A 20,940-nucleotide genomic window follows, 5' to 3' on the forward strand; every position below is an offset into this window, starting at 1 on the left:
TGGGCTAACAGAAGCCTTTTTATTCAACAAATTGCAAGGGGGGAAAATCTTAATGCCCTGTGCTTACAACCTTACTACAGTTTGTATGTATATATATATATATATATGTAATTTATTTAGTGTAACAAGTCCTCATTATAGACACTAAGGGTATTTAAAATTCCCTCTGATTTGCAGACATTCTCGTTTCCTAAAACCGCCATCGGCATTATTATTACAAGTGATCGGTTCATAAAATCTCCTTTGTTTTCAAACGCACAAGTTCCAACACGATCTATTTTTTGCATCACTAACGAAGGTTTGAATTTTTTTTTCATAATTGGCAATAAAATTAACGATTTGTGGCGTTTTCTTAGAAATCTCTTAACCCTTCCCCCTCCCCCCCACCAAACCAGACCCCTCGCTCGGCCCAGGGTCACAAGAGCGTCGCTGATGTTTTCTTCACGGAAGAAACTAACCAACGGAGGCCATGACGACGTCGACGGGAGCTTCGTCTTTACTTCGCGCAGTCACTTGCATCGTCACGCCGTCCATCAGCGCAAGCCGTGCCCGCACCAGGAGGTCGTGACCTCCGCGGAAAACGCCTGAAATGGGGGGGAGGAGGGGGGGGAAAATAAGTCAAGGCGCAGGGATCATTTGGTCGAGGTACTGGATCATTTAAATGTCATGAACTCTTGACTCTTACTTTAAGTAACAGAAAACACACATCGAACAGAAAAAGGTCATGATCTTGGAGACAGCAAAAACAAAAAAAATATAGGCGGAGAAGGCCCCTTTTCATGGTAGCCGGAATTTGCAAGATTAAGCCTCAAAACTGTGTAAAAGGAGAACGAGCTGTGCTATCGTCAGGAGAAGAAAGATAAAGGCGACAAGGAGGAATCAGATCGGCTGACATGCACTGGATATTCTCCAGAACTGCGGTCTGGTCACCCTGCCTTCTGAACCGTATTCCACAGTTGTGAGTATTATTTAGATTGTTGCTTACTGTTGTTCGGCAATCGAATAAAGTGCTTAGTAATCTTGACACCAGTTTCGGTGGCTGTTGCCTCCACTCAAAGTTAGAATTAGTAATCGAAATTATTAATAATAATAATGACATTCAGCCTATTTGGACGCCCAAGGTGCATAGCAATAATTTGCTGCCGCATCTTATCGGGTTTCTTGGAAATATCTTAAAGTGCTTCACATATAATGAATTACAATACAAAGAGGGGTATGGCAGCCTGGTGAACTAAGCAGCCCAGAGGGCGTGAGTTTAATCCCACCACAGCAAGTTGCGAAACTGAATTCGGTAAATCTGGTCATTTGTGGGCTGGCACCTCAAAAAAATGGCCATCGGGGATGGGAAGCTGCCACCCCTCCCCTGTCCTGTCCTCCTTTCCCCTCTCCTTTCCTGTCCTGTCCTCCCTTCCCCTCCTTGGCTGACACATGACTCCAAGTTCCACAATATGTGGTCGACACTTGATGCACTCCGAGCCTCTCTGTTAGAAGAAAACCCACTGCAAAAAGGGAACAAGAGAAATATCGGACGGGTCTATCAGTAACGAGTACAAGAATGGGACCAACCCCACCCAGTGAAACCAGCGTAGCCCGCCTCACCAATACCTGGGGACTGGTGACAGGAGGTGGGAGAGCTGTCCCACGGACTAGTCAAGCAACACAGTTATACTCAAAGTCACAGCTTTCAGCCGACATCCCATTCTCCTCCACACTATCTCTAGGCGTGTCTGACCCCAGGTGGGCTTGGCTCTGGGAGACCTCAACATTGACTCTAGACCCTGTGAAGCGTCGTGGTTTTAGCTCCAATGATGCCAAGGAAACCACCCACTGATTATCACCTCCAACCCCCAACTGACAAATCACTGCCCCTTCCACATTGGAGGAAACACTGAGGAGACCAAGGGCAGCAGCAGGCAAGACGTGAAGGGAAATCCAAATTCCGACATGCCATAAAATGAACACAGCCCAGCTCACTTTTGCATTCTTCCAAACTTGGGGTGGTGCATTGTTACAGGACTTAGAGGATCAGCTCCGGGTGATGTGGGGGGAGGAAAGAGTACGTCTGCACCCTAGCACCAGGGTGGGATTCAAGTCCTTACACTTAGTCAAGGCTGAACAGAGGGAGACGAGCGCTACTGTGTGTAGGGTTCCCCCTTTCTCAGTCACCCTGGGAATTACTTGTTCCCTGGGCAGTGCAGTGATATCTATCAGTGCTGTCACAGGCACCACAGAGCATTGGGATACGGCTTCTCAATCACCCCTCCTCAATCTCAGCCGCGTCGTGACAGCCAAGCATTTCCCCACAGGTGGGAGGGAATAACCCCAAGTCAACCCAAGGGGACAGTGGTGTAGTGGCTATGTCAGCGGACCAGTAATCCAGAGGTCTGGATTAATAACTGTACCCAGTCTGGGCCTATAGGTGACTCCAGTCCCACACCAACGTGGTTGGCTCTTAACTACCCTCTGAAATGGCCTAACAAGCCACTCAGTTCAGGGCAACTAGGGGATGGGCAATCAATGTCGGCCTTGCCAGCGACACCCACGTCCAGAGAATGAATTTTTAAAAAAACCCAGCATTCAAAGTCCGATGGCAGGCCACCCATCAACACAACACATGCTACAGTGAGCCCAGGAAAGGTAAGTCATTTACAAAGATCTAACCGCACCCCCTCCACCCACCCAAAACAAGAAAAATATCTCTGAAATATAGTCGAAAGTTGCAACACCTGGGGCACAGCACAGGGTCGCCGACAAACTGTGCCGGAGTGCCCACTTCCCAGTTTCCGATCTCAGCCCAAATTGGCCACAGTCTCACGGGGGAGGGGAGGGTAAGGAGAGCCAGTTTACCTGCTAGATAAAGCGTGTGTGAATTCTTATTCGCCGGCACCTTATCGGACCTTTCGCATGGCTGCATGCCCAGGAAGTTAACAATGTTATTCACGGCCTCTGGAAATAAAAGGAGCTCAAGGTTTACAAGACGTACCATATGTGGCATCAACACAGTTACTGGCTTACACCCAGCTGGCACATCTATCTACAGCCTAATCCTAAACACCAGCCCGTGGTCCATTCACTGACACATCATTTACTGTCAGATATTAAAGATTACAAGCAAGCAATAAGACATAAATCCAGCTCTTCTCTCAGTGGTATCACCAACGCTGTGTGCAACTAATGCCCGTCAGTGGCAGGCATGAGCTGGTGCAATGTCAGGAGAGGCGTCCACAGTACTTTCTTTCCAAAACTGCAGCGAGCTACAAGTCAAGTCTCGTTGCAACATCTTGGGGCAAAGGGGGACTCCTTTGGAGTCGCTTCCCCCACAGGAGAGGCAAATGGACAGTGCTCTTTAATGCTGGAATTAAGTTATATTAAACCATATCAGATTCTTATCTGACATACTGGACATCGCAGCCCACAGTACAGATCAGTACTAACTATCTGTGCTAACTACCGATCAGTACTAACTGCAAATCAGTACTAACTATCTGTACTAACCAGTGATCAATACTACCTGTACTAACTACCGATCAGTACTAATTACCAGTACTAACTACCAATCTGTACTAACTACAGATAATTACTAACTATCTATACTATCAGTACTAACTACAGATCAGTACTAACTACCTGTACTATCAGTACTATCAATACTAATTACAGGTCGGTACTAACTATCGATCAGTACTAACCATCGAGTGTTTTCATGCTCGACAGGGCGAAAGTCTCTTCTTTCTCAAAGTCGCCTCCCACCTCCTCCCAGGCAGCGCTGAAGTTCGGCTTCAGGACTTTCTGGATGTGATCAGCCACCGTGATCTCCACATCTTCCAGCTGGGAAACAAAAGGAAGATGGCGGTGAGTGACGGGGTCCTCAGTACCTCACCATGGCTGCTGCTCGTTGCAACAAACAAGGCCGTGCAGTTACCCAGTCAGGCTCACAATTCAACAGGGGCCGAAAAGTACAGAGAATCGGGAAACTTGGCCGTCAGATCGTTTCGCTAAAGGCGCCCATTTCCGTTTACTGCAAATGTCTTTCAGCAGAATTAATGTTTGCATATGATATCCCGAGCGCTAGCCTCAGGTTGCACGTGATATCCCGAGCGCTAGCCTCAGGTTGCACGTGATATCCCGAGCGCTAGCAGTTGTGGATTTACAGTGTGCCCTCCCTACTGCACTCACACTAGGGTATCGAGTGTACACCGGGCTTGAGGTCTGAGCTAAATGCTCCAGGACGACATTATCCACCATTTACTATAAATTACACATTATATAAAAAAAAACACCCTCACAATATAACTTACCCAATAAAACTTAAAGGACATAATAATACAGGATTATATATAAAAGTGTGACTCAGGGTTGAGCTCAATTAAGAAACGGACAGCCTTGTTGGTTGTGATGTTCCGAGAAGGAGGCGACTATTTGGCCCATTGTGTCTGTACCAGGGACAATTCCACTCCAAGACGGAAGTTGAAATTTACTGGGATGTTCACTGCTGGGAGCATGGAGTTCCCCCAACAACTAATCTTTCAAATTGTTCAGCTGTGCAATAAAACCTCGCTCCCAAAACCCAGCTTACGTACAGGGTGCCCCTTGCAGATTCTATATAGAAAGAGCCCCCACCCCCATTAACTCCACTTTGCTTCCCTGATGGCCGGGGAATGACAGCAGGGAGTGTTATAGGAGTCAGCCGGTAGCAAGCTCGCCTCTGAGTCAGAAGGTCGTGGGTTCAAGCCCCAACTCCAGAGACTTGAGCACAAAATCTAGGCTGATACTCCAGTGCAGTGCTGAGGGAGCGCTGCACTGTCGGAGGTGTCGTCTTTCGGATGAGACGTTAAACCGAGGCCCCATCTGTCCTCTGAGGTGGATGTAAAAGATCCCCTGACACTATTTTGAAGAAGAGCAGGGGAGTGCTGCCTGGTGCCCTGGCCAATGCTTGTCCCTCAACCAACATCAATAAAACTGATCATCGGGTCATTATCTCACTTGCTGTTTGTGGGATCTTGCTGTGTGCAAATTGGCTGCTGTGTTTCCCACTTTACAACAGTGACTACACTTCAAAAAGTACTTAGTTGGCTGTAAAGCGCTTTGGGACATCTTGAGGTTGTGAAAGGCGTGATATAAATACAAGTTATTTCTTTCTTTTTATTACATCATTAGGGCTGGGTGCATTGGACTCAAGTGGGTGCAAAGGTGGCTGACTCAGTTGGGTACACTTACCACATATTCATCTTCATATCCGTCCTGTTCAGCCTCTCCTGTGTTAGGATCACAATCTTTAACGGTGAACTTCAAAGTACAGCTAAACGTACAGGACACTGAAGGGAGGGAGGAATAAGCTGTAAATACGAACAGGACGCAAGGAAACACGTCACAAATATTTATACATTGAGCGAGGGGGTAAAATGGCGAGAGTTACCACACGTGCGTGTCACAGCTGCTCACACTGCATGGGATGCGTGGGTACTGAATATTCAACAGCTTAAATCGCTAAATGTCAACAGGTCTGTAGTGACATTCTCATATCAATCATGAGCCTTATCAGAATGCAGGATTATTCACAGGTCCCCTGTGCAATGTGAAACTGAAACTTTCGAGACTAAGATCAATAGATTTGTGTTGGGTAAGGGTATCAAGGGATACGGAACCAAGGTGGGTAAATGGAGTCGAGGTACAGATCAGCCATGAGCCAGTTTTAAGAAAGGAGAGAGAGGGAAACCAGGGAATTATAGACCAGTTAGTCTAACATCTGTTGTGGGGAAAATGCTGGAGTCTATAATTAAGGATAGGGTAACTGAACACCTCGAGAATTTTCAGTTAATCAGAGAGAGCCAGCATGGATTTGTGAAAGGTAGGTCGTGCCTGACAAACCAGATTGAATTTTTTGAAGAGGTGACTAAAGTAGTGGACAGGGGAATGTCAATGGATGTTATTTATATGGACTTCCAGAAGGCATTTGATAAGGTCCCACATAAGAGACTGTTAGCGAAGATAGAAGCCCATGGGATCGAGGGAAAAGTACGGACTTGGTTAGGAAGTTGGCTGAGTGAAAGGCGACAGAGAGTAGGGATAATGGGAAGGTACTCACATTGGCAGGATGTGACTAGTGGAGTCCCTCAGGGATCTGTCTTGGGGCCTCAATTATTCACAATATTTATTAACGACTTAGATGAAGGCATAGAAAGTCTCATATCAAAGTTTGCCGATGACACAAAGCAGTGTAGATGAAAACATAAAATTACAAAGCGATATTGATAGATTAGGTGAATGGGCAAAACTGTGGCAAATGGAATTCAATGTAGACAAATGTGAGGTCATCCACTTTGGATCAAAAAAGGATAGAACAGGGTACTTTATAAATGGTAAAAAGTTAAAAACAGTGGATGTCCAAAGGGACTTAGGGGTTCAGGTACATAGATCATTGAAGTGACATGAACAGGTGCAGAAAATAATCAAGGCGGCAAATGGAATGCTGGCCTTTATATCTAGAGGACTGGAGTACAAGGGGGCAGAAGTTATGCTGCAGCTATAAAAAACCCTGGTTAGGCCACACCTGGAGTACTGTGAGCAGTTCTGGGCACTGCACCTTCGGAAGGACATATCGGCCTTGGAGGGAGTGCAGCGTAGGTTTACTGGAATGATACCCGGACTTCAAGGGTTAAGTTACGAGGAGAGATTACACAAATTGGGGTTGTATTCTCTGGAGTTTAGAAGGTTAAGGGGTGATCTGATCGAAGTTTATAAGATATTAAGGGGAACGGATAGGGTGGATAGAGAGAAACTATTTCCACTGGTTGGGGATTTTAGGAGTAAGGGGCACAGTCTAAAAATTAGAGCCAGATCTTTCAGGAGCAAGATTAGAAAACATTTCTACACACAAAGGGTTGTAGAAGTTTGGAACTCTCTTCCGCAAACGGCAATTGATACTAGCTCAATTGCTAAATTTAAATCGGAGATAGATAGCTTTTTGGCAACCAAAGGTATTAAGGGATATGGGCCAAAGGCAGGTATATGGAGTTAGATCACAGATCAGCCATGATCTTATCAAATGGTGGAGCAGGCACGAGGGGCTGAATGGCCTACTCCTGTTCCTATGTTCCTAACAGGCTGGAGGGGCTGAATGGCCAATGATCGTGTGGCAGTGATCCATGCGGGCACCGGGCTGAGTTAGCTGTTCTCAGCTGGGGCACCGGCTAGAATTGGCCTCAGATTCCTTGCGTTAAAGGCAGGGGAAAAAGTATCAGCCAAGGTCCGTGCGCAGGCCTGCTCGACAAGTGATCCCTGCTGGAAAGGGGAGTGTGGATGTCCAGTAAACAAAGGATTGGGCTCCACTGTGATGCCACTCATAGTTGAACTGCCTGCTGACACTCAATTTTAAGGCCCACGGCAGAAAAGTTTCCCCCAATTAATCAATAAACTGACAATATCATTCAAGGGCAGGTGAATGGCTGATGAGGTAAATAGAAAAGTGTCATACTGACATTGTGAGGTAGAATCGTAGAACGATACAACACAGAATAGAAACATAGAAGGGTACAGCACAGAAGGACGCCATTCGGCCCATCGTCCCTGCTATTTGAAAGTGCTATCCAATTAGTCCCATTCTCTTGCCCTTTCCCCACAGCCCTGCAAATTTTTCCCCTTCAAGTATTTATCGAATTCCCTTTTGAAAGTTACTATTGAATCTGCTTCCATCACCCTTTCAGGCAGTACATTCCAGATCATAACTCGCTGTGCGAAACAAATTTCGCCTCATCTCCCCTCTGGTTCTTTTGCCAATTACCTTAAATCTGTGTCCTCTGGTTACCGACCCTCCTGCCAGTGGAAACAGTTTCTCCTTATTTACTCTATCAAAACCCTTCATAATTTTGAACTCCTCTGTTAAATCTCCCCTTAACTTGCTCGAAGGAGGACAATCCCAGCTTCTCCAGTCTCTCCACATAACTGAAGTCCCTCATCCCTGGTACCAATCTAGTCAATCTCATCTGCACCCTCTCCAAGGCCTTGACATCCTTCCAAAAAGTGTGGTGCCCAGAATTGGCCACAATACTCTGGCTGGGACCTAACCAGTGATTTAAAAAGGCCACTGAGGAGGGGAAAGAGGTGGAGGAGGGTGGGAACAGACCTGGCGTGATAGTTGTACCCAGGCCCACCTGCAGGCAGCACTGACAGTCTGAGAGTTGCCCACCGTCTCAGCCTTCAGAAATAAAATAAGGGGAGTTTAACAAGTACCGGTTACACAAAACACTCCAGGTATGCTGCAGAACATTGCTCACCTGCTGTTGGATCTTCCTCGGGCAGTGCCACCAGCGTGTAACAGATGCCTGGCTGGTTATAAGAGAGGCAAGCCGCCGGGATACAAAGCACCACTTCATAGCCCTCTGTGGGTTCCATCTGCACTGTGACATTCTCCAGGATCTGATCATTCAGAGTATTTGTACAATCAAACTGCAGGGACCAGACAAAGTAAGTTAATTAATGCAATTCAATAAGAATGCTGCTTTACAGTACTCGTAAGAGTGTCTCAGGTCTGATTTACAGTTCACCTTCCTTTCACCTGGGGCCCTCAGCATCTTCCATCTACAGCCTACCCAGCTGTGGGATGTTAAATGAGCTGGAATTCCTTGCTGTTCCCTCTCCTTAACTCCTCATGGTGTCAGCTGAGACTCAGTGATACCACTCTTGTCTCTGAGTCAGAAGGTGGTTCAAGTCCCACTCCAGAGACTTGAGCACATATTCTAGGCTGACACTCCCAGTGCCAGTACTGAGGGAGTGCTGCACTGTCGGAGGTGCGGGCTTTTGGAAGAGACGTTAAACCGAGGCCCCGTCTGCCCCCTCGTGGGTGAGAAAGATCCCATGGCACTTTTTCGAAGCAGAGCAGGGGAGTTCTCCTCGGTGTCCTGGCTAACATTTATCTTTCAGTCAACATCTCTAAAACAGGTTATCTGGTCATTATCACATTGCGGTTTGTGGGAGTTTGCAGTGTGCAAATTGGCTGCCGCATTTCCTACATTACACCAGTGACTACACTTCGTCCTGAGGATGCGAAACATAGGAACATAGAAAATAGGAGCAAGAGTAGGCCATTCGGCCCTTCTCTGCCATTCAAAATGATCAAGACTGATAGTCTAACTCAGTACCCTGTTGCCGCTTTTTCCCCATATCCCTTTAGCATTAATATATCTATCTCCTTCTTGAATACATCTAATGACTCGGCTTCCGCTGCCTTCTGTGGTAGAGAATTCCACAGGTTCACCACCCTCAGTGAAGAAATTTCTCCTCATCTCGGTTGTAAATGCCATACCCCATATCCTGAGACTGTGACCCCTGCTTCTGGACTCCCCAGCCATCCCTGTTTTTTCTCTCCCTCCTTTTTTAAATAGTGGGGTTACATTTGCCAAACTCCAATCTGTAGGAACTGTTCCAGAGTCTAGAATTTTGGAAGATGATCACCAATGCATCCACTATTTCCAGGGCCACTTCCTTTAGTACTCTGGGATGTAGATTATCAGGCTCTGGGGATTTGTCAACCTTTAGCCCCATTAATTTCCCGAGCACTATTTTTTTTTTACTAATTCTGGTTTCCTTCAGTTCCTCCCTCTCACTAGACCCTTGGTTCCCTAACATTTCTGGCAGGTTATTTGTGTCCTCCTTTGTGAAGACAGAACCAAAGTATGTGTTTAATTGTTCTGCCATTTCTTTGTTCCCCATTATAATTTCTCCCATTTCTGACTGTAAGGGACCTACATTTGTCTTCACTAATCTTTTTCTCTTGACATATTTATAGAAGCTTTTACAGTCAGTTTTTATGTTCCCTGCTAGTTTACTCTCACACTCTATTTTTCCCCTCTTAATCAATCTCTTTGTCCTCCTTTACTGAATTCTAAACTGCTCCCGATCCTCAGGCTTGCCGCTTTTGCTGGCAATTTTATATGTCTCCTCTTTGGATGTAATACTATCCCTAATTTATTTTGTAAGCCATGGTTGAGCCACCTTTCCTGTTTTATTTTTGCGCCAGACAGGAATGAATAATTGTTGTAATTCCTGCACACGTTCTTTAAATATCAGCCATTGCCTATCCACCGTCATCCCTTTTAGTAAAGTTCCCCAATCTATCATAACCAACTCACACCTCATTTCCTTTATTTAGATTCAGGACCCTAGTTTCGGATTCAACTACTTCACTCTCCATCTTAATGAGGAATTCTATCATGTTATGGTCACTCTTTCCAAAGGGACCCCGCACCAACAACATTGTTAATTAATCCTCTCTCATTGCACAATACCCAGTCTAGGATCACTTGTTCTCTAGTTGGTTCCTCAAAGTATTGGTCTAGAAAACCATCACGTACACACTCCAGGAATTCCTCCCCCACGGTATTATTGCTAATTTGGTTTGACCAATCTATATGTAGATTAAAGTCACCCATGATTATAGCTGTACCCTTCTTGCATGAGTCTCTAATTTCCTGTTTAATGCCCTCCCCTACATCTCCACTACTGTTTGGGGGCCTATAGACAACCCCCACCAATGTTTTCTGCCCCATGGTGTTTCTTAGCTCCACCCATACAGATTCCACATCGAGATTTTCCGAGCCAATATCCTTCCTCACAATTGCATTGATTTCCTCCTTTACCAACAACGCTACCCCACCTCCTTTCCCTTTTTGCCTGTCCTTCCTAAATACTGAATACCCCTGGATGTTCAGTTCCCATCCTTGGTCACCCTGCAGCCATGTCTCTGTAATCGCAACTATAACATAACCATTAATATCTATCTGCGCTGTTAATTCATTTACCTTATTGCGAATGCCCCGCGCATTAAGACACAATGCCTTTAGACTTGTCTTTTTAAGATTGCTAGTCATCTTAGTTTTATTCTGCACTATGGCCCTATTTGTTTTTCACCCTTGTTTTTTCTGCCTTCCACTATTGCTTCTTCCCTTTGTCTTTTGTTTCTATCCTTATTTCCCCCTCCTCTGTCGCCCTGCTCAGGTTCCCATCCCCCTGCCATTCTAGTTTAAACATTCCCCAACAGCACTAGCAAACACCTCCGCGAGGACATCGGTCCCGGTCCTGCTCGGGTGTAACCGTCCCGCTTGTACAGGTCCCACCTTCCCCAGAACTGGTCCCAATGTCCCAGGAATCTAAATCCCTCCCTCCTACACCATCCCTGCAGCCATGCATTCATCCGGTCTATTTTCCTATTCCTATACTCACTTGCACGTGGCACTGGTAGTAATCCTGAGATCACTACCTTTGAGGTCCTGCTTTTTAATTTATCTCCTAACTCCAATTGCAGATACACAGATTAATCATTCTGCCCACATTTAGAACGTAAGAGAGCCAGGTCCGAGCGTCACTTACCTGGAATGCAATGTGATTTCCAAAGGTGTGCTTGGTGCAGCGGACAACATACTCAGTCTCCAACTCTGTGAGGGGGACGGGATTGGACGAGGACTTGAAAAGTGAGCCCAGGGCTTTGAACTCTGGGATAGCAGCAAGTTGTTCTGAAATGGAGAGAGATTTTCATTGGTACGGACAGGGGTACAGTGCACGCAGCAATTCCGAAACCATTTCTGTAATTTATCACTACAAACGAAAGCCGTACTTACCTTGGAAAATGTCCTGTCGGCTCGATGCCACTTTTTCTGGCATCTTGACTGCGACTGTAGGGCAGATCTCTGGAAAAATGAAATTAAGGAACACCAGGTAAATTCAACAGAAGGAGAGAGAGAGAGAGAGAGAGAGAAAAAGAAAGGAGGGAGAGGTCGCACAGAGAAGAGCGAAGGTGTCCCCTTTTCACACGTGCCTGCGGGCTTCATTTCCACAGCAATTCACCAACCTCCTCAGTGAAAGGGGATTAAGTTGACTCTCTCCTTCAGGACTTGGTGGTGCATGTTTTTGGAACGGGGGCGGAGGGGGGAGGGGGGAGGGCAGTGAGGAAAGAAAGAAACCCGATTTCAAAGGTTTTCCGATAGCTAGCTGACCTACATCTGTTCTTCACCGCAGCCTCAAGCCAGAAAATAATTAAAGCTTTCCATTTCTGTCATTTTATCAAAAGAATGTGACATCAGCAACACTGCCATTTTCTCATTCCCAACGGGAGACTTTATTCCCCAGTGATCGAAACGTTATTCACAAGACTGATAAAGATGAGGTGGATTATTCAACTTAACTTAGGTCGCCCACCTAGAAAAAAAAATACAGCCGCAGCCCCCACCTCCCCCCTCCCCCAATTAGATAATCAAACTGATTCAGGGGTGTTTGACGCCACTACACTACCCAGGTCAGCCATCTATCGATCACAGAAACCGCTGGTCGACAGGGAATGCTGCTCCATGAGAATTGCACCTACCAGACTTCTGTTCAGAGGTGGGAGCCATCGACAGCGGAACTGATTTCAGGTCAAAGGGTTTCTCAGATGGTTCCAGTGTATAGTGGTGCAGTGCTCTCTCCAGGCCGGGAATGGACACTTGCAGGCCTGGACAAGGAGAAATTACATATCTTTCTATTAATAAATGGTCCCAGTGCACAGCACAAGTTTAGTGTTGTAAAACTTAAAATATTAGATACACCATGCATTTTATTCTCTTCAATGATCTTCATGTAGCTCCTGAAGACTCTTGCTGGGGCATGGTTCTACGAATATCGTCTGCCTGACTGGTATCGTACCTGAGTAAACGTTAGTCATATGTGTTCTGTTGAAAGGTGATCGATCTGAAACGTTAACTCTGTTTCTCTCTCCACAGATGCTGCCTGACCTGCTGAGTGTTTCCAGCATTCTCTGTTTTTAATTTAATTATATGTGAGCTTAGCTGGTGAGTGTTCTTCGCCCCACCATTGGCGGTCGTGCCTTTGACAGTCTAGGCCCAAGGTCTGGAATTCCCTCCCTAAACCCCTCTACCTCTCTCTCCTCCTTTAAGACGCCATTTAAAACTTACCTCTTTGACCAGGCATTTGCTCGCCTGTCCTAATGTCCCCTTCTTTGGTTCGGTGTCAATTTTTGTCTGATTGCGCTCCTGTGAAGCGCCTTGGGACGTTTTACTAGGATAAAGGTGCTCTATAAATGCAAGTTGTTGTTGTGTAGGAGGACCGTTTGGCCACATGGGACATCAGAGCAGAGTCCGACCCTCTCCTCACTATGTCCACACGTGTGCATTGCCCTGCAGAAGTCTCTGGACAGTCCTCAGGGGCAAGAACCTGCCAGATTTCCCACCTCTCCACTCCCTGGCTGAGGGGTTCTGAGGCTCATTCTGATTATTATGGCTAAGATCTGTGAACTCAAGATTGTGAAAACAATTCAAACAGCGAGAGATCGCGGATGGAACCTGGACCTTCCTGGGCTCTATGGCTCAGGACACCCTCTCACACGCCGCACAGGGGAGTGCCTTCACGCACCGCACAAGGCTTTCAGTTGTGTACCACACAAGGCAGTTCATTCATTCATTCACCGAGCCATCGAACAGTCGTTTGCGGCACATGTCTATGAGCTACTAAAATTTAATTGGCAAGGTTGGAAAAACAATCAATACATAATAATTAACATATTTGATGCTCCTTACCATTGAGGATGTAGGCAGAGTTCAGAGCCTTCTGTTTCTGCTCCAGCACACTCAAGTAGAAGGTGGCCCGATCTCGCACCTCATTGTCATCATCCATCATACATCTGTGCAGAGTACAGAGCTGCATTAGAACATCTAATGGGAGGGGGGGGGGGGTTCAGTATCCAGAGGACACAGGTTTGGTGGTGGAAGCAGATTCAATAGTAACTTTCGAAAGGGAATTATATGTGTGTGCACATAAATATATATAGGAAAAATTTGCAGGGCTATGGGGAAATAGCAGGGGAGTGGGACTAATTGGTAGCTCTTTCAATGAGCTGGCATAGGCATGATGGGCCGAATGGCCTCCTTTTGTGCTGGACTAAAAACTTTAGTCCAGCCTGACCCGGCCTAAAAACTTTCCACGATGCGTCTGAAGAACAAGACATTGAGGCTGAGACTTTGGATTGGCCCGAGAGCCCCAAATAATGAGAATAAATATACACAGCATTAAAAACCGTAATTGTGAACATTTTAGTCTATATCCTAGATCATTTACTTTTAGCAACAGTGCAGAATTTAAACAAAGGTTCCGATCCCTAGGTTTAAGATCCGAGTGAAAGGGACAGAAAGGTGTAAGTTGGGTGCTTTGTGCTCAAAGTGCTCCCCCATTGAAAAAAAAAATCGTTGAATTTTCAGCTCCATTGGAAACCTATCTGATCGGGCCACCCCGCTGAGAGACTGCCCAATGACATTACCAGCAGAGCAGCTGAAGGATGACTGCTAACATTAGCGGCTGCATATAGTGACACCACTATTCCCGGCCAGAATGGAGATGATTAGGTAATTCCCCCGTCAATGGAGACCACACTGCTGTAAGTGACTGGGATTGATTTTAGGCACATAATTCGTATGTAACTATCCTCCACTCACTGCGTTTTGCAGGAGAAATAACCCTGCTTTTATCGGGAGAAGTTGCTGCAGTTTCGGTCATGAGTTCTGTTTGCTGCAGACTCTTTGTGAATAGACTCTAAATAAACTTTGTTTGCTTTGCTGTTTGCTGAGTAAATAGACTTTGCTGTAAAATAGACTGTTTGCTGCGGGTGCTGCTGTAAGTCCCACCCCGCCTCCAACACATTGACTGAGACAGTGGCCAAACATTAGCAGCTCTAATGAAAGCAACAAGGGCCTCTAACGTCAGAGCGGCCAGAGAGCTGATTCATGGCCGTCTTGTTCTGACTATCATCTTCCAGGGTGCGGGTGACTCCCAGGTCAGTCCAAAACCACAATCCCAACTGCTTTCGATATATCTGCTTGGGGATTCACCCCTCCCCCTCGGCAACATCACAGAGCCGCCTCAGGTGGAGGCAAAGAGAAAAACATAGCATATTTTTTTAAAAAGTCACTCAATATTTTGATAAATATATATTTTTTGTTGCACAGCTAGGGAGTTTGGATAAAAAGTTTTAGCTGCTAACATTATTTCAGCACGAATAAAGCTCCAGAGTAACAAAAAGCAATCCTAACGACATGCGAAGGGTGCACTGAACCAGTGAGTTACCTCAGTCAAATCCTCTGCCCAGCAGAGAGGGATGGCAGATAAGGCAACTCCACAACAAGCCACTAAAAAGGAGGGCAAGAGCAGTCTGGAATATTGTTAAGAGAATGAATGTTCTTACTTAAAATTTGTAAGTAATTTCTCACGTTAATAGGTTTCAAAAGGCATTTATTGGCTTTTTGTAGGAATTAAGCACACAATAACTACTATTAATAATAATTACACAGAAACTTACCACACTTGGGAACATAGGAACAGGGATAAGACATTCAGCCCCTTGAGCCAGTACCGTCATTCAGTGAGATTAGGGCTGATCTGTATCCTAACTTAATTTACCCGCCTTGGCTCCATATCCCTTAATACCCTTAGCTAGCAAAAATCTATCAATCTCAGATTTAAAATTAATTGAGCTAGCATCTACCGTTTTTGTGGGGGAGGGGAGAGTTCCACACTTCTACCACCCTTTGCATGAAGGAGTGTCTCCTAATTTCTCTCCTGAATGGCCTGGCTCTGATTTTAATCCCCTTGTCCTAGACTCCCCCATCAGCAGAAAAAGTTTCTCTCTATCTACCCTACCAATTCCTTCCAAAATCCTAAAAACTCAATCAAATCACCCCATAACCATCTAAATTCCAGGGAATGCAAGTCTAGTTTACGTAATTGCTCTTCATAATTTAACCCTTGCAGCCCTGGTAACATTCTGGTGAATCTGCACTCCTTCCAAGGCCAATATATCCTTTCTAAGGTGCGGTGCCCAGAACTGTACACAGTACTCCAGATGTGGTTTAACTAGGACTTTGTATAGCTGCAGCAAAACAAGTTACCAGAGAATTCACACGTTACAGTTCTCGAGCTCAAAGAGTTAACGGCTGATCAGGCCTTGTTGAATTCTGGAGTATTTGTTCTAATCACCCACCTTGTAAACCTGTCTTCCGCTCTGGCTACATGTAAATCTGCATGTTTCCACATTATCTCATCCAATCAGCTGCCGTAACTTTGATTTTAACAAGAATCATTCCCCAAGCCTTCACCTGGACTGAAATGTCAATCAAGTCATTCAACTGGAGACAGTTACAGAACTTGACCACATTCCTTACCAGTGTTCTTGGAGGAGTTAGCAGTCCGAGTTATTGAAATTCTAACATCGTGAATGGCAGGCACTATTATCCTGTCAATTTTCTCAAAGTTGCAAGACCTAAGGTAGCTCTTGAGGCTGCGTGAACGAAGACAGGTTGTGGCCTCCGCTGAATCTCATCAGCTAAAACACTGTCCGACATGGAATCCCTTTTACGAACGGAACATTGCTATCTGAAATTCACTTAAAAGCTAAAGTTAATATAAACAATTAACCCTTTCCTTACAATGTGTCTCTCTGCCTCCCTGCAGGGAAGTGCCTGGCCTCTGTTCTGCAGTTCCCCTCGGCAGCACCACAAGAGATCAAAAGCCCACACTGTGGATGGGAAACAGCATCGTATCCCCGAGGTACAGGGGATAAACAATGGCTGGCTGATCCCTGCAGATCCAAACAATCTCCACGTGCATTCAGCATCGTGGCAAATCTCTCCATTTTAATATCAATTTCCATTGCTGTCTCAAATAGATGTATCTCTTCAAAATCGGAATCATTAAGTCTTTTAACTGGATTATGATAATGTTCATCAGGGTTAAAATTCTGCCAAATGCTATTTTAAAGCACTGGTTAACACACATTAAAATTGCCACTAGCACTTGTTTAAACACAGTCATTAAGCCTTTTAAAAGAATTCCTGACATATAATTGAAAACAATGATTTCATTAAAATGGCACACATTGAAATTTTGCATCAACCTATAAAGCAGAACACTAAAAATAGCACACAGAATTTCAAGCTTTCCAGATTTAATATAAATCAGTAACTCTCAGGTCTTAATTGAGAGAACAAACGGACTTATATTTATAAGCCTTTCATGTCCTCGGGACGTCCCAAAGCACTTTACAGCCAATGAATTACTTTGAAGTGTAGTCACTGTTGTAATGTAGGCAAATTCCCCACAGTAAATAGAAATAGCTAAAACCATTTCTAATTCAACAGATGTATTTAAGCCTACGGATTTTAAAATGTGCGTCACGCTTCACATTCAAACACTATGTGCACGATCTGTTTGACAACCTTAAAGGGGAAGTAAAGTCAAAGGCTTCAGAGCATGCAGCACATGCAGCTGGTTGCGTGTTTCCCCCCGGGGTTAGGTAACACTGAGTCAGCTCTCAGGCTGATCCGAGGTCATGGCCCTCATTACATTCGATGGAGCTGTTCCAGGACATCTCACTGTTGGCATAGCAATCCAACAGCCAGGAGACCAAATACGGCAGGTCTTAATGAACTTGAAAGGAAAAAAAAGGACTTGCATTTCTATAGCGTCTTTCGCGACCCCGGGACGTACCCAAAGCGCTTTACAGCCAATGAAGTATTTTAGAAGCGTAGTCACTGTTGTAATGTAGGAAACACAGCAGCCAATTTGCGCACAGCAAGATCCCACAAACAGCAATGAGATAGTGGCCAGATCATCTGGGTTTTGTTTTTAGGCGTTGGTTGAGGGATAAATATTGGCCAGGACACCGGGGAGGGCTCCCCTGTTCTTCTTCGAATAGTGGCTGTGGGATCTTTTATGTCCACCTGAGAGGGCAGACGGGGCCTCGGTTTAGCGTCTCATTTGAAGGATGGCACCTCCGACAATACAACATTTCCTCAGTAGTGCACTGGAGTGTCACCCTAAATTTTTAAACTGGCTTTTTTTTTAAAAAAAGCAAGATTATATTTGTGGGAGAATTTTATTATTACACAGAAAATACTCCCTACATTTTCCCCTAAAGCATCTCATTATGAAATCTAACCAAATATATTTTAAAGGCTGGTGACTGTGATAAAGGGGTAAAGTTTAACGGGGAGCTGAGAAGGCGGCCGGGGGGGGGGGGGGGGAATCCCAGAAGTACGGGTTTCCCGGAAATCCTTACGATTTTTCTTTCATTTTTTCCTCTGTAGACTTCCTTTCTGCTGGCTGTCAGTCAGACGGGAGAGCAGCCAGGGAGCAGATGTCAGCAGGTAAGTCTTAGATCAGGGGAGAGGGGGCACGGTCATCCGGGGGGGGGGGTGGTCAATGGGATCTGCCTGTCATCCAGTACCTTGCCTGAGTGATCGTTTTTAATGAGAGCGCCAGGACAGTGAGGGTCAATGGTGAGATATGGCCACGAAGAGCACTACAAACACGTTCAAGCCCCACTCCACAGACTTGAGCACATAATCCAGGCTGACACTCCCAGTGCAGTACTGAGGGAGTGCTGCACTGTTGGAGGTGCCGGCTTTTCGGATGAGACGTTAAACCGAGGTCCCATCCGCCCCCTCAGGTGGACGTTAAAGCTCCCACTGCACTATTTCGAAGAAGAGCAGGGGCGTTCGCCCAGCGTCTTGCCAACATTTATCCCTCAACCAACACCTGGAACAGATGATCTGGTTGTTTATTTCATTGTTGTTTGTGGGAGCTTGTCGTGTGCAAATTGCATTTCCTACGTTACAACAGTGACTACACTTGAAAAATACTTTTCAATCACTGTGAATCACTTTGGGATGTCCTGAGATTGCGAAAGACGCTATATAAATCCAGGACAAAGCAGCCCGCTTGATTGGCACCCCATCCACCACCCTAAACATTCACTCCCTTCACCACCGGCGCACAGTGGCTACAGTGTGTACTATCCACAGGATGCACTGCAGCAACTCGCCAAGGCTTCTTCAACAGCACCTCCCAAACCCGCGACCTCTATCACCTAGAAGGACAAGAGCAGCAGGTACATGGGAACACCACCACCTGCATGTTCCCCTCCAAGTCACACACCATCCCGACTTGGAAATATATCGCCGTTCCTTCATCGTCGCTGGGTCAAAATCCTGGAACTCCCTTCCTAGCAGCGCTGTGGGAGAACCTTCACCACACGGACTGCAGCAGTTCAAGGCGGCGGCTCACCACCACCTTCTCAAGGGTAATTAGGGATGGGCAATAAATGCCGGCCTCGCCAGCGACGCCCACATCCCATGAACGAATAAAAAAAAATAAACAAGTCTTTCTTTTCATAGTTGAGCTCAATCCTGTTCTCAACTCATGCACACACTTGCTAGCGGAGGTCAGTGGATCGCAACCAGGACTAAGCAGCCTGGCCCACATTTTTTCCCTCTCTACTGCTAAGTTCCCTCTCCAGCTGAGATCAGCTAACAAAATCAAAAACTGTGAAGAGCAATCTCTAACCTTTCTTCCGCCCCTCCCCCCAGCTCGTACCTAAAAACACGGGTGTTTCTATTTACAACAAGCTGAGCTCCACACTTTTTATTCTGAACAGTCAGCCACATCGCAAACCACGGGAGAATAGGATGGAGCCGAGAGGCTATACTAACCAAGTCACAGTTAAATAGAAACTTTCATCAGAGCTTTAAATATCTGTGAAGCTGACGCTGTATTTTTGAACAAGATACAAATACTCCATTGTATCCCCAGGGATCAGTAAGATTATGCTGCACAGAGTTACCTGGACAGTGCACCTGCCCTCTGTAGCAGTATGCTTACACTGGGTAGGTAAAATTATACCGGGAGGGTTAATAGGACATTACACCTGACAAAGGAATAGGAGTAGGCTATTCAGCGCTTTGAGCCAGTTCCACCATTCAATTAGACCTCCTCTGAAGTATACTTACAACACTGGGTAGGTAACATTATATTGAAAGGGTTACCTGCCTTCTGTAGCACTGTTACACTTGGTAAGTAAAAATATACTGGGAGGGTTACCTGCACTGTGCACCTTACCTCTTCAGCAGCACGCTTACACTGGGGAACATGTCATCATTCTGGGCTCCAAACTTTGCCAACGCACTCACAGCAGCTGTAAGAGTTTTAAAAGAGAGAAAAACATTTCCTTAACTATGACTTTCAATACTTTCAGGCTTGTAGATTGAGGGCACCTGTTAAGTGTAAGTGCAGCAGGGAAGCAGTGAAGGCAAAATTCAAGTCTCCAGCTTTAGTATCTAAAACGGTGCAGCTGTTCCTGAATTTCACATTAGTGGTTTGCGTTACAGGTCTCAGTGCGGCTTTTCATCAGCAAAAAAACAGAATTCCTTCATCTGCTCCCTGCGGTTATTGAAAAGATCCAGGACAGGGCAGTTTGCTTATCAGTCCTGCTGCTGCTCAATATCCACCCCTGCATCACTGGCGCACTGTAGCTGCAGTATGTACTATCTCTAGGATGCAATGCAGTAACTCATTAAACTTATTTTGATAGCGCCTCCCAGCCCTGTGACCTCTACCACCGAGAGGGAGAAGAGCATTACGATCACGGGAACACCACCAACTCCTAGGTCTCTCACACCATAACGACTTGGGGCGTGTACTGCCATTCCTTCATCGTCACTGGGAATTCCCGACTTTAACACCATCATGGAACTGCAATGGTTCATGAGGGTCAACCACCACTTTCTCAGGGCAACTAGGGATGGCCAACAGATGCAACCTTGCCAGCATCGCCCAAATCCCGATCCCAAGCACAGGTCCATCAATGTAGCTTCGCAGTTTGTTTTACATTGGAGAGTAAGAGGAGAATATCATATCGAGTCCAATCCTGTTCTCACCCAAAGTCTACGCACACAAACACTGCCTAGCCGGGATCACTGGGCAGGAATCAGGAGAAGGAACCCTCCACGCCCGGGGCACTGAGTCCAACTGCTGCCCCAGCTCTGATCAGCTAATTCAGTGCAGATAGAGACTGAGCTTGAAACATGGTCCGAACAGCCCAGTATAACTTAAATAACCACGTGGGGTGAG

General features: G+C 45.8%; 1 protein-coding gene across 1 annotated transcript in view; it reads right to left on the bottom strand.

Moving 5' to 3' along the window:
• LOC137334010 (coatomer subunit gamma-1) overlaps positions 1-20,940 on the bottom strand; it is a 67,887-nt gene continuing 46,947 nt past the window's right edge. Inside the window, exons 15-24 of the mRNA XM_067998411.1 lie at positions 19,930-20,005; positions 13,563-13,666; positions 12,356-12,481; positions 11,613-11,681; positions 11,365-11,507; positions 8,274-8,445; positions 5,218-5,315; positions 3,690-3,828; positions 2,848-2,946; positions 1-584 (exon numbers count right to left, since the gene is read on the bottom strand). Of these exons, the coding sequence (XP_067854512.1) occupies positions 454-584; positions 2,848-2,946; positions 3,690-3,828; positions 5,218-5,315; positions 8,274-8,445; positions 11,365-11,507; positions 11,613-11,681; positions 12,356-12,481; positions 13,563-13,666; positions 19,930-20,005 (1,157 nt within the window). The 3' untranslated portion in view covers positions 1-453. The remainder of the gene's footprint in view (positions 585-2,847; positions 2,947-3,689; positions 3,829-5,217; positions 5,316-8,273; positions 8,446-11,364; positions 11,508-11,612; positions 11,682-12,355; positions 12,482-13,562; positions 13,667-19,929; positions 20,006-20,940) is intronic.

The sequence above is a fragment of the Heptranchias perlo genome, chromosome 17, assembly GCF_035084215.1.
Source record: "Heptranchias perlo isolate sHepPer1 chromosome 17, sHepPer1.hap1, whole genome shotgun sequence".
Lineage (NCBI taxonomy): Eukaryota > Metazoa > Chordata > Chondrichthyes > Hexanchiformes > Hexanchidae > Heptranchias > Heptranchias perlo.